The sequence below is a fragment of the Lytechinus pictus genome, chromosome 1, assembly GCF_037042905.1.
Source record: "Lytechinus pictus isolate F3 Inbred chromosome 1, Lp3.0, whole genome shotgun sequence".
NCBI classification, from domain to species: Eukaryota; Metazoa; Echinodermata; class Echinoidea; order Temnopleuroida; family Toxopneustidae; genus Lytechinus; species Lytechinus pictus.
Window position 1 is genome coordinate 33,116,622 of NC_087245.1, and position 13,790 is coordinate 33,130,411.

Below are 13,790 nucleotides of genomic sequence, written 5' to 3' on the forward strand. Positions count from 1 at the left end.
TGCAGAGATTGTTCTGTACACTTCGCTATTGGAAAGAGAAAGTAGAAAGTCTTAAAGTCATCTCATAGGAATGTTGTGGTCACCTGTGGAAGGGTGGAGGCAGAGAGAATCTGAATGAAGAAGATTATATCCTATTCATTCCATCTCACACCACCTTTGAGACAACATCTAGAGAGAAGACATCTTAATATATTTTCAACACTTGATTTTTCCATGTCGAATCCAATCCATTAGGGGGTTTTTGTTATTCTTCTAAATAAAGTATGGCATCAAAAGAACCTAGACCGCAATTCTGAGTCGTATATTCATCTCAATTTTGTGTGTCACATAAATGGCGTAGTCGGCAGGATGTCTACGTAACCCCCTAAGGAGTAAGACGAAGAGATTGCTGATCATCATTTGAGAGACCGTATCCGATCTTGGAGAGGCTGGACTCTTGGGAACTCTGAAGAACAGAACAGGATGTATGCTAGCTGCGACCCCCAGGATCAGAACTGATGGACCAAGCGGATTAATGTTAGAGCAAGTGACTGATCAGAAGCAAGTTCAGCGGAACGTGTGAAATGCCAAGAGTGGACATTGGAAAAACTATGAACGGACAATGAACATTGATGAAGAAGACTATTATATGGGACTACGAATAGAGACATGTGTGATGTAACATTGTTTTAAATTATTTCATACGTGTCTAAACTCTCAGCTTACCTTAAGAGATCTATGAATGTGATATATAGATATATATAGCTGTATTTTTCGATAGATCTCCCTTCTGTGCATCACAGGGTTTAGGTATGGACGTGCAGGAGCTCAAAGAGGAAATCGAGGCGCTGAAGGCGGCACTGAAGGCCAGAGAGGTGAAGGCGGAGGAGACTGGGAAGGTGCAAGCTGCCAGGCCGGTCTACGTAGCTCCAGGAAGGCGCCTGGAAGTCTTCGCGGGTAGGCCTACTCGCCAATCGGACCAGGGAGTCCATGATTGGGTAGCCGGTGTCAGGGCCCAGCTAGAGCTCAGAGGCATCAAGGGAAAGGAAGCAGCGGCTTTCATCCGAGAATACCTCGAAGGTGATGCCAGGAGGGAGGTAAGCGGGAGGGGAGAAGATATAAAAGATGACCCTGAATCGATCTTTTCCGTATTAACCAAAGTATTTGGTGACGGAAATTCACTACCAAGGCTCCAACAGAGCTTTTACTCATTCGAACAGGGACCTTCTTTTGACCTTCTGAGCTGCTCTCTACAGTTGGTAGACCTGTTCGACAGAATGGTTCAGCTGGATCCTACCCTCAAGGTCCAGCGCGAGCCATCTCTGAAGAGCAGGTTTGCCGAGGCAGTGAGGGATGAGGCTCTAAGGAGGGAGCTGAGGAGGCTTAATATAGAGTCTCCGCAGCTTTCTTTCTTTGAGCTTCGAGATAGGGCTCTGGAGTGGCTAGGACCAGTCCAGACAAAACGGAAGGACGCTTCGGTGAGGACCATGGTTGCGGACCCGGAAGTGATGGAGCTGCTGAAGAAACAGGCCGAGCAGATGGAGCGGCAGCAGAAACAACTAGACAAGATTAATGCGATCTTGTCCAGGCGTCAACCCCGGAAGACTCCACCTGGTGATGGGAAATGTTTCAACTGCGGCGAAAAGGGGCATTTCCAGAAGGACTGTAGAAAGCCAAAGAAGGAGAACCCAGATTTAAACGGGTAACTCCCACCGTCAAGAGCCTGACGGTGGGTGGGTCAGTTGACGGCTCAATTCTCTTACAGAGAGCAGTAGGAGATTGTCCAGAGGTCATCCTCGACCTTGGATCCGCAAGATGTGTCAGGTGCTTGATAGACACAGGAGCACAGGTATCGACTGTGACTGAGGCATTTTTCAGGAAATACCTCAGCCACGAGTCGATGGTAGATGTGTCTAGCATCCTCAGCATCAGCGGAGCCCAAGGACTTACAATCCCCTACTGTGGATACGTCGAACTGACAGTTCGGGTGCTTGGAAGGAGCTTTCACAACATGGGCTTCCTTGTTGTGAGGGACCCTCCCAAAGCATTGAGTGATAGAAAGAAGCGAGTCCCTGGAGTAATCGGTTCGAATGTCTTGAGAGACATGCGGCATGAACTGCGCAACGAGCTTGGGGAGGATTTCCTAGATAAGTTCAAGGGTGAGAGAGACGCTACTTGGGCTAGTGTCTTGGCCTTGTATGAGGAAATCTCCTGCGTGAATCTCACGACCAAGCTTGGTGGGCTGGGTAGAGTTGCCGGGACGGGACCAGTATTGCTCCAGGGAAGGTCTCTGCAGACATTGCAGGTTTCGGTAAGGCCTGCAAGGAGGGGGGAGATTCGTACTGTGATTGTCGAGGAAATCCAAGGAGAACATCTCCAGCCTGGCATCAAGGTAATATCTTCCTTCCTCCAGGTGTCCGAGAATGGCCTAGTGAATGTCCCTGTGTTGAATCTCTCAAACAGAGACATTTACATCCATCCAAGGACACCAATAGGGATCGTCAGCGATGCTTCTGAAGTCAACCGACAGGCAAGGCAACCAGCAGTCTGGGTTGAAGAGCATCGACAATCCTCATCTCCTGCGGTCGAACAAATACTTCAGAGGATGCAGCTAGGAGACATCTCCAAGGAGCAGCATAGAGCTCTTGAGGAGCTCATAGGGAAGTATCTGGACGTCTTCAGTCAAGATGAGGATGACATCGGCCTATGTAAAGATGTGGAACATAGAATCTATACAATGGATGATGTTCCCGTCAAGGTCCCACATAGGCGGATCCCACCGCATCATTGGCAAGAGGTAAGGGACTACCTGAAACAATATCTTGACAAGGGTGTCATAAGGGAATCGTCAAGCCCTTATGCAGCCCCGGTGGTTCTGGTGAGGAAAAAGGATGGCAAGCTGAGGTTATGCGTTGACTATCGTGCTCTTAACACTAAGACGCATAAAGACGCATATCCTCTGCCAAGGATCGAAGAGGCATTAGAAGCATTGAGAGGAGCTCGCTTCTTCTGCAGCTTGGATCTTGCCCATGGATTCCATCAGATCCCGGTAGCTGAAAGGGATATCCAGAAGACGGCTTTCCGTGTTGGTACTGGTGGGTTGTATGAATTCGTAAGGATGCCTTTCGGTTTATGCAATGCACCAGCTACTTTCATGAGGCTAATGGATAAGGGGTTCGGCGATCAGAACTTCCAGACGATTCTGACTTACCTGGATGACATTCTTGTGTTCGGACGAGACTTCGATGAAACCCTTCAAAGGCTCGAGATGGTCCTTGGGCGTCTTCGAAAGATGAACCTGAAAGTCAAGGTCGAGAAATGTCACCTCTTCAAAAGGAAACTCAAATATTTGGGTCATATGGTTGAAGAGGGGGGCATCTCTCCTGATCCAGACAAGGTAAGGTCCATCCAAGAGTGGAAGACTCCCGAGAACGAGACTGAACTTCGGTCATTCCTTGGACTGGCCGGGTATTATCGGAGGTTCGTTCCCCGATTTGCGACCATTGCGGCACCCCTTCATAATCTGGTAGGAGGAGTGCAACAGAAGAAGAATAGTCGCAATGGCAAAAAAGGGAAGGAATCCAACACTAGGAAAGTGGTCAACAAGAAGTCAGTTGCAGAGGCTTGGGATGACAGCTGTACCAATGCGTTCCAGGAACTCAAGGACCAGCTGACATCCGCGCCCTTGCTAGGTCATCCTGACTTCAAGAAGCCGCTTATCCTAGAGACTGACGCTAGCTTCAATGGACTCGGAGCTGTACTATCGCAGAAGCAAGATGGTCGGCTTGTTGTTCTTGGGTATGCCAGCAGAGGACTACGGCCCCATGAAAAGAACATGAACAACTACAGTAGTATGAAATTGGAACTTCTTGCTCTTTATTGGGCAATAACAGAGAAATTTCGTGATGTACTACTGGGGGCAGAGTTTGTTGTTTTCACAGACAACAATCCTCTAAGCTACCTGCAGACAACAGCCAAACTTGGCGCGACAGAGATGAGATGGCAAGCAGATCTTGCTCAGTTTAATTTCAAGATCGAGTTCAGATCTGGCAGGCAGAATGCTAATGCAGATGCCTTGAGCAGAAAGACTGAGCATGGGATCGAGCAAGGGAGACTTGAAGAAGTTGAAGTGAGTCTCCAAAGCCACCCTGCATCAATGTCAACGCCAATACCATCAATGCTTGCTGCGAGAGTAGAGGAGGTCCTTGAGGTTAGAGACACAACCCAACCTGAGGAAGGAGCAGCTTTATCTACCCTTCCTACCCTGCCAAGGGAAGAATTGGCAGCTCTGCAAAGGAATGACTTAGTCATTAAGAGGGTGCTAGCCTACATGCAGAAAGGAGATAGCCCGACCCCGAAACAGATGGCTAGAGAGGGTAAGCCAGTTCGGAAACTGTTGAGGCAGTGGGAGCGTCTCTTACTTGTAGATGGCATTCTGCACCGCAGAGTTACGCTGATGGGGCATCCAATCAAGCAACTTCTGGTTCCAGAAGCCTTGAAGGAAAGGATCTTAAGTGCCCTCCATGACGAAGTTGGCCACCAAGCTTCTGAGAAAACAACGAAGTTAGCAGTTCAACGCTGCTATTGGCCAGGAATGGAAGCCGAGATCCGTGCCTACTGTGACAAGTGCCAGCGTTGCCTACTTTCCAAAGCAGGTAAGAAACTTCACCCTAAGATGGGATCACTGATTGCGAGAGAACCTCTGGAAGTACTCGCGATGGACTTTACAGTGCTAGAGCCCAGCTCTAGTAGAGTGGAGAATGTCCTTGTACTAACCGATGTCTTTACGAAATACACACAAGCATTTCCTACTAGAGACCAGAAAGCTAGTACAGTTGCAAAGGTGCTCGTCAATAATTGGTTTGTAAGGTTTGGCGTACCTAAGCGACTGCACAGCGACCAAGGTCGTAATTTTGAGAGCAGTCTGGTAAAGGAACTTTGCCGAGTGTATGGAGTACATAAGACGAGGACCACCCCTTATCACCCAGAGGGCAATGCGCAGTGTGAACGGTTCAATCGAACTATGCACGACAGACTGCGTGCTCTTCCGCCAGAGAAGAAGAAAAGATGGCCAGAATATCTCCCGGAGCTGGTGTATGCTTACAACTGTACACCACATTCTTCCACAGGATATTCCCCATATTATCTCTTCTTTGGTAGAGAGCCGGTGTTGCCCATCGATCACCAGCTAGGATTTCAAGACTCAGACTCGGACTCAGACTGGTTAGAAGGTCATCATGGACGCCTGCGAATTGCATTTGATATGGCAAGGCAGATGACCGAGAAGGAAGCGTTGAGAAGAAGGGAGAGGGTAAACCGTACCGCCGAAGACACAAGCCTTACTATTGGGGCTAGAGTGTTCACCAAGAATCGCATCCTCGGGCGAAATAAAATTCAGGATGCCTGGAGTGACACTCCGTATAAGGTGGTAGCGAGACCCAATCCCGAGGGGAATGTGTATGTCATCGAACCGCTTAGAGGTGATGGTTCACAAAAGACAGTCCATCGTCGAGACCTATTAGATGGACGTGGACTGGTAAAAGACATCAATCCTGATCGTTTCAATGATGTTACACATGAACCTCAAGAAACTACCCTTCCTTCCGACAACCGATCTGACGAAGAAGATGAGCTGAGGGAGGTACTCTTTCGAAGTAAGACTCCGCCACCTGTAGGTAATACTGACCCTACAGATTGCATTCCAGTGGGTACTTCCGAAAGAGTAGGGGAGCACCAAGCTCCTCCGGTTGTACCAGATACTAGGCAGCAGGTAGCAGAAGGGAATGGTTCCTCGGCTACAGAACCTGATACAGCTGAAGTTACCGGTTCAGACCACGAGGTCGAGCCTGTAGTTCCAGTCAGGAGGTCTGCAAGGTTGCAAGGTAAACCGCCTACCCTTTCATCGGAAATTGTGGCGGATATAACTAGATCTCATTTGTTGTTTATGCAAATGATGTCTAATCCGAATCCATGACTTTTTATTGATCACTGTGTTGTAGTTGTTTAAGTATTATATTTTTTTATTGTGTAAAAGTTGTCAGAGACGACAACATCGAGTAGGGGAGAATGTAACATCCCAGAATTAAATAGTGTAATACTGCCAATGTATTGTAATTTTGGTTATAACTTGTAATATGTATTGCATGTAGTTTGGTATAATCTACACTGGGCAGTTCTTTAATATAGTTTTCTTAGAATAATCCATGACTAATTCCCTCTGTCCAGTGCAGAGATTGTTCTGTACACTTCGCTATTGGAAAGAGAAAGTAGAAAGTCTTAAAGTCATCTCATAGGAATGTTGTGGTCACCTGTGGAAGGGTGGAGGCAGAGAGAATCTGAATGAAGAAGATTATATCCTATTCATTCCATCTCACACCACCTTTGAGACAACATCTAGAGAGAAGACATCTTAATATATTTTCAACACTTGATTTTTCCATGTCGAATCCAATCCATTAGGGGTAAGTCGAATCACAATTCACATTTTAAATAATGATATTTATAAATGTTTTGCTTTAACCATTGTTGTTTAAAATGGATTAAGAATATCATCTATCATCTATTTTTGTTCTCTAAATATTTAGGATAAGTTAGTACTTTTTCTGTGAGATATATCTATGTTCAATTTCGTTTTGATCCTTTAAATGTGTTTTCTATTTCTTTTGTTATGAATGTTCCTTAATGTATTATTTGATATACATGTGCTACATTTGATTTGATTTCATATGTTGTGTTAAGACAAAGGTCTAGAAGTATTTTATCGAACATGATTCGCGTGGATATTTTGCATCAATTACTCAAATTGAGGTTTACATAATTCCGTTGATTTAAATAATCCAATCATGCTTCATAAACTTCTTTGTTCGTATTTCTTGGAGGAGAAGTGATATTATTGTTGTGTTTTACTAAAAGTAACATTTGTTATTTTATCGGTATTATTGTGCTAAATAATATTAGTTTCATCTAATTATTTCTGTATGGTCAGAAATTGACTTTATTTGCTTAGCATTATATTTATGATTTATATCCAAAATGATTACGTTAGATTCATATGTAGATATTCATACTTTGCATTGATGTTTGCGTAGTTTAAGTTTATAAGAAACTTAGTACCTTTAAGGCTGTTGCTAGGCGACAGACAGCATTCTGATACATATTGGGGCTGTTGGCCAGTTGCATCATTCATAGTAGTTGGCAGTGTGACGTCATGAATCACGGCACATGCTGCAGAAGTTCTGTGGAGCTTCATGGTCATTGTTTAGGTTAGGGGTGATAGGTCACTCAGGAATGTAGTATTATTGTCTAGGGACTAGCCCTGTCCACACTGAAACAACTTGTTATCTAGTTGCACTGTGCTTTGAGGAGTACTAGGGTCTGTTCATACTTGAGATCTAATCTGATTTAATTATTAATCCGATTTAACTTTAGTCTGGTTTAACTTTAATCTTTTACTTGTATTTCAAGTTAGGGTTTTGTTTTTCATAATTCATTATTATTCAATGATATTATTGACAATCAGCTTGAACTATTTATTATTATTTTAATGAAATTCTTTTTGACAATCATGTTTATTTATCATTACATATATTCATTTAATCATTCATGTTATCTTATAACTTGATATATAATTTCTTTGATGTTTATTCTTTGTATCTCTTTCCTTCTTCTCATTTTCTCTCTATTCTATTATACGTTTATATAACGCCTTATTTTGTCGTGTTATTGCATATTGGTTGAGTGAAACATGTAATGTGATGATAGTAGAGTCGAGCTACCAGCTTACTACTTTTATTACTGATTGTTGTATTGAAACTCTTGATGTATATGACAATTTATGATTCTTTATTTTCTATTGTTTTCCAGGGTTTTTGTTATTCTTCTAAATAAAGTATGACATCAAAAGAACCTGGACCGCAAATTCTGAGTCGTTATTAATCTCAATTTTGTGTGTCACAATATTTTGGACGTCAGAATATGGAAGGGCAAATTGTGATTTTGAGTTTGTATTCCTACTACTATATAAACAACCTTAATGTTCATCAATCACTTATCAGAAAGGATGATGAATAATGTACCCTTCTAATACATATCTGACATTGTTTAGCTCGCTATAATAAAAGGTAAATCTCTTATTGTCAAGCTCGTTATACCTGAACAAAACATCGGAAAATTAATTTATCAAAACTGATCAATTTGTTTTGTTTATGTAATAGTAGACACAATAAAGTATGTACGGATTATCCTTTTAATTTAATTTCATGATTACGATGACCTTTAACGGTATCCCAGCATGCCTTGCAGGGACAACATCACAATCTAATTTTGCTTGTAATGAAAAGCTCGATCAATTAAGGTCTATATCCGATACGGTAATGAATGAGGAATGCTCATTAATGTAGCAAGGATGAGAGCGATGAATCTACCGTTCAACTTGGCAGGGAATTTCATTGTTGCTATGCATTTCAACCTTGCACGAGGACATGAATGTTTCAACAATGTCTTGAGTAGCTTATTACAATTTCTTGTAGAGAAAATCAACATCAAGGACTTGTTGCATGAAAGTTACTATTATTGTAACTTCCATGGAATTCATGATTTTGAGTGGCTTAGAGCAATGTTACCATGGTATTCACTACTTAGTAGTTATTGGATAGCAAATTTACCAGAATGGTAATATGCAACAGGCCCCAGAAATTACTTCAGGTTGCATATGCTGATACCCCCTCCCGCTGTGTTTTTGTGTGGTCCCATCAATGTGTTTTTGTGTTGTCTGTTGTGAAGTTCAGGTGTTACCGTATATGTCATGTGCCAAGGGCATGATATTAATGAGATAATCACCCTAAAGTGCATCAAACTATGACTATCTGTACTACCTTCGTTAGGATGGTGGAGTGTTATCTATTAACCCTTTTCAGACTGGTGTCAAGCAAATCTATATTTATGTGGATTATGCCTATAGGAATGAGGGAGTCCTGTAGGCTACTCATTGGGTAAACTGCATGTTACAAATTACTTACATGCATGCAATAAACATGTAGTTTATAAATCAGAAGTGACCCCTTTCCCTTATAAATTTTCTGCACCCCAGTCTTATTACCTCTTACTTCAAATGAAAGTGAAAACCGAAATACTACTTTTTCATCAGATTTACTCCTCAACAAATGACTATAAAAGATGCTTAAAGATTATATTCATACTTTGATAAATTTTCAAAAAAATGACTTTTAAATAAATTGCATTTACTGTTCCTTATTCTTTATGTATAGAATTATATAGCAGAAAAGGTCCCAATTTTTAACTTTAAGAAAATCTCTATCCTATTTGATGTTCACAGCTAATTTGGACAAGTCATGTGCGGAACAGAAGACTCTCTTGATCAAGGATCAGATTCTGATTCCTAATGACAGTGTGACACATCTCCATTCTGGGGACTTTCACACCTACCTCATCGGTAAAAAAAAAACCCTAACATTTGCCAATCTGAAAGTAAATATTTGTAACACCAATGAAGGAAAGTACTTGAAAATCAGTAGGTTTACTTGTCAAAATGATGAAAATCTTAAAAAAGAATTCATGCAAGGTCAAGGAGACGTTTGCGATTGTAACCACATTATATATATATATAAAAACTTTTGTACTTTGACACGAAGAACCTGCATCATTTGCTATAGGAGTGTGGGATGGGAACCAATGTAAGAGTTCAAGAACTTGTGAATGCATGAAATGAATTATCAGATATTTTTCTGATTGGGTGGGTGTGAGTGTATCTTCCTGATCCCCATGACAGGATATCACCATATCATCTCTGATGTTCCAAAAATCTGCTCCAGATTCTTTTAAGCAACAACGGTTTGAGCAGGTGTTCTTTGACTTGTACTTTCATGGATTAAAAAGTATACTAAAGCTACAAGAGGTAAGATGATCTTTATTGTCCTTTTCTTCATGTCATATTTACTTTTTTTTTTACTGTGATAATTAACATAAATGATACAAATCTCCATTGTTTTTCTTCATGCCTCTCTCTTGCATTTCAAGTGTTTTATAATGAGAACTTCAAGAGATAAAGACAAGTCCCTATCATCTCATTGTCTCATTCATTTAGCATGTTTTAAGAAATATGACACGCTCCTCATCGTCTTTTCTTCTCTCATGAGTTTATAATGTTTTCTTAAGTGAGATCACTTCTTTGCATCAATTTCACTTTTAAATTAAAAAAAATCCCTGATGATATAGGTCTGAATAAAACATACAAAGGGAATACTTTTTGTGCATTCTTTTAATAAATTTTCTATTATATCAGACATGCCAGTCACCACATTCTACTACTGTTTTAAAGAAAAAATATGACCAAAGCCCCAGGTTATCCTGTAATAGTCCTAATGTTAACTTAACATTGAGAAGAATTCCATTAACTAACAAAAAACAATAAGAGAATTTTGAAATCTACAGTAACAGTGGAAACTTCTACACCTTTCTAATGACTATCATAACATTTGTTTTTAAAAACACGTTTTGAAACATTTGCATCAAAAGCTTTTGAACTGAAAGCCAGCGTTCCATAGCTTGACAATGTTATAATATGGAATGAAATAAAAATAACAATCAAGCTACACTTACTAATCAGAAAAATGGCAATGAATTCATTACATTCTCCCTTTAAAGAAATAATGTATTCTCTCTAGCATTTCCTATTGTCAGGCACCTGCTCATAATCCTAATCCACAAAAACCCTTGTCAGGTCCAGACCCCTGAATTCATGTTATCCAGATATTAATCAACTTGCGCATCTCATTTGTCATACCAAATTAAAGTAAATCCACTGAAATTTCATATATGTAAAACAAAACATCCGCAAATGCTTAGTTTCAATTATGGTAAATTCAAAACATATTGCATAAGCATATACAGAACACGGACCAATTACCTGTCTCATATTACAAAATTTTGCATCATTTTGTAACCAATTTGGCAATTTAGTTGCCATTAATCCTCAACCATCTCGCGAATTAGCATGGCTTTTGATCCCCCGGTCTGTTGACATTTTAAATATGTTTGCTCCAATTATGTCTCGGCCTGAAACATGTTACCAAAAACCAAAACACGATTCATGTTGCATATCATTAATTTGCTTGAATGACTCAATATCCATTCATTTTTCAAAAACATTTTTATCTGTGACAAATAACCGATTCACATTTTGTTTAAATGTTATGTATGCAAGCCACATGGCTTCACGCTCATGGAGTTTCATAACGTCATTCATGAATTCTAAATGTTTGTTCCAACCTTTGGATGTGTTTATGTAGTAGTCGACTTAAGACCCTGACCTAGTTTCATGCATAGCAATAGACATATTAATTAGATTACTTGGGTATGATGACATACCTTTCGGCATTGATAAATAATTAGTTTGGTAAACAGAGCATGCAATTAAGGATGCAGCTATGTGAGCTGCTTGCTTAACAGATAATTATATAACATAAGTATGGTTTTTGCTCTCATTTGAATATTAAGACTTATTCAAGAAATATGTGCCCCCAAACAAATAATTGTTTCTCTCTCCCTCATGTATTTAAATCTAAATGAAATTTTGAAATCTGATAGCTATATGCTTGTTTAATTTTTTCTCAGATGAAAATTGTTGGGCAAATCCAAAAAGAAATGGAGAAATAGAATCCTAATTCTGATCTTGGCTAGAATACTTATTACCTGACATTTAAAGAGCAGAGATAGAAATATGAATACGGACAGATGAAATTGCCTGTCATATCGACACTAGAATGAAATGATGCTTTACAAACCGACATGTCGGCATATCTCTCGGTTAAACTAAGGATTAGATCCATAAATGCATGACTAAACCTTGCATAACTGAAACATTACAAGGGATAAATGCCTGTTTCCTTTAGTTACAAACTTAAAAATAAATATAATCGTTATTTTCTCACACAGGATAAGGGAGGGTAAGAAGACAGATAAGATAAAAGTCAACAGCTGGGGGCCATAATACATGGGGGCTTAGCAAAGGGAAGCATTTGATATTCTTTCATGAATGTTCATTTCTATACACAGAGAGGATAAAGTATGTCAGATTGATTTTGGTGAAGCTTTGTAAATGTAATTTAATTTCTTTTAGATGTAACGGGATGTGATTATGTATGTTTGGGAGGGGAGGAAAGGGGGCATAAAAGAAGCCCCTCTATAAGTCACAGGATGCATCTCATCACGCAGCAATAATTTAAATTTGAGATTTTTTTTTTGTCTTTCGCGGAGGAGTCATTAAAATAAAGTTCTTTCAGTCTGGGGATATGTCTTGAGGAAAGGGATGGATAATGAGGACAACGTGAGTACTCTATTCTAGACAGACAAGTTTAATATAAAAACAAGCTAAAGTTAAGGATTGAGAAAAAGGCCTAATAAAGGAGAATATCAGAGACAAGTGATTAAAGATTTATTAACTTAGATGCAGGCTAGAGAAAGACACTTGGGAAATCAGTTAGGTACTGGAACATAAAGCTGACAAAAACATGAAGAACAGTAACAGTGAAAGATTGAGAAACAGTAACAAATAAGGAGAGAAAAGAAAAGAAAAAAAATAGAAAAGGGGAAATAGGAAGGTACCATATCCTAAAACCACAGGTGGAATAAGCTGCAAGCAAAATATCACCAAGAAGGATGAGGAAATATTTTTAAAAAATTATATCTTTTAATTCTAGAATTTCTTTTTTAAAGAGCAGCGTAGGTGATGGTGTAATGCCATCAGTAGTGTATCAATTTCAGATATATTCCATATGTTAAAGAGGAATATCTTAGATGATTTTTAATTACAAGCTTTGAGGAAGGATTGAATGATGCTATCATGGAGGCCCACTAACCGATGTGATAATGGATAACATATTGTTTTACCAGATCAATTTAAAGGGTAATCAAAAAGATATCCATGGCAGAAATATCTACAAGAGACTTACATTAATCTTAAAAACTTTCTAGGAAATAGGGGGTATTTGCAAAAGCAGAGTATTTTCGTATAATCATCAAATTTCATTCAATCATCTCCAGATTGGAATAGGTAAATATTAATCTTATGATTGTTAACACTGCTATATCTAAAGCTCATCCAGTGACTATGCAAAATGTTGAGCTGAATTGTAAAAAGGCTTGAAAATAGCAGATAGGCTTTCAAGCTGTGTGCTTGCTTTCAATTTCCAGAATAAAAAACTACCGCTTACCCTCCAGCTAATATCATTTGATTCCCGTACATTACCAGACTAATGAAGCAATTGAGTCATTAACCAATTTCAGGTCAAGAAATTTAATATCTGGCCTAGATGTCTCAATCAGTAATGAAGACAAATATTCAGAACAATATTGGCCTCTCCAGGGACTGGATACTTACTATGTGCACTGCATAAAACACATTAGATTTTTTATAATTCAATAATAAAGAGTTCATTTTAAAGTTTATTGCCAAAGAACAAAGACATCCCATAGAAAGACAATGATGATGTATTTCTATGGCCTCTGACACCACGCCGAGATTTGAACCCCCAACCTTCCTCTTTGTGAACCAAGGGAACTAACCACTCCTCAACTATAACCCTCACATCCTTTACTCACTTATTAACCCACTTGGTACTGAATTATGTTTGTTCTATTGGTAATGTACATGGAACCATACTGTTCTAGTATGCAGTTATGAGTTGCTCCCAGGCCCAGATCCTGAACTGAAAGGATTAAAGGACAAGTCCACCCCAACAAAAAGTTGATTTGAATAAAATGAGAAAAATCCAACAAGCATAACACTGAAAATT

At 39.7% G+C, this 13,790-nt stretch overlaps 1 protein-coding gene across 1 annotated transcript; it reads left to right on the top strand.

The window, feature by feature from the left end:
• The first annotated feature begins 791 nt into the window (after nt 1-791).
• Nucleotides 792-1,685, top strand: LOC129267348 (uncharacterized). The gene has a single exon (XM_064100763.1). The coding sequence runs from the start codon at nt 792-794 to the stop codon at nt 1,683-1,685; it is 894 nt and encodes a 297-aa protein (XP_063956833.1).
• The last annotated feature ends 12,105 nt before the right edge of the window (nt 1,686-13,790 follow it).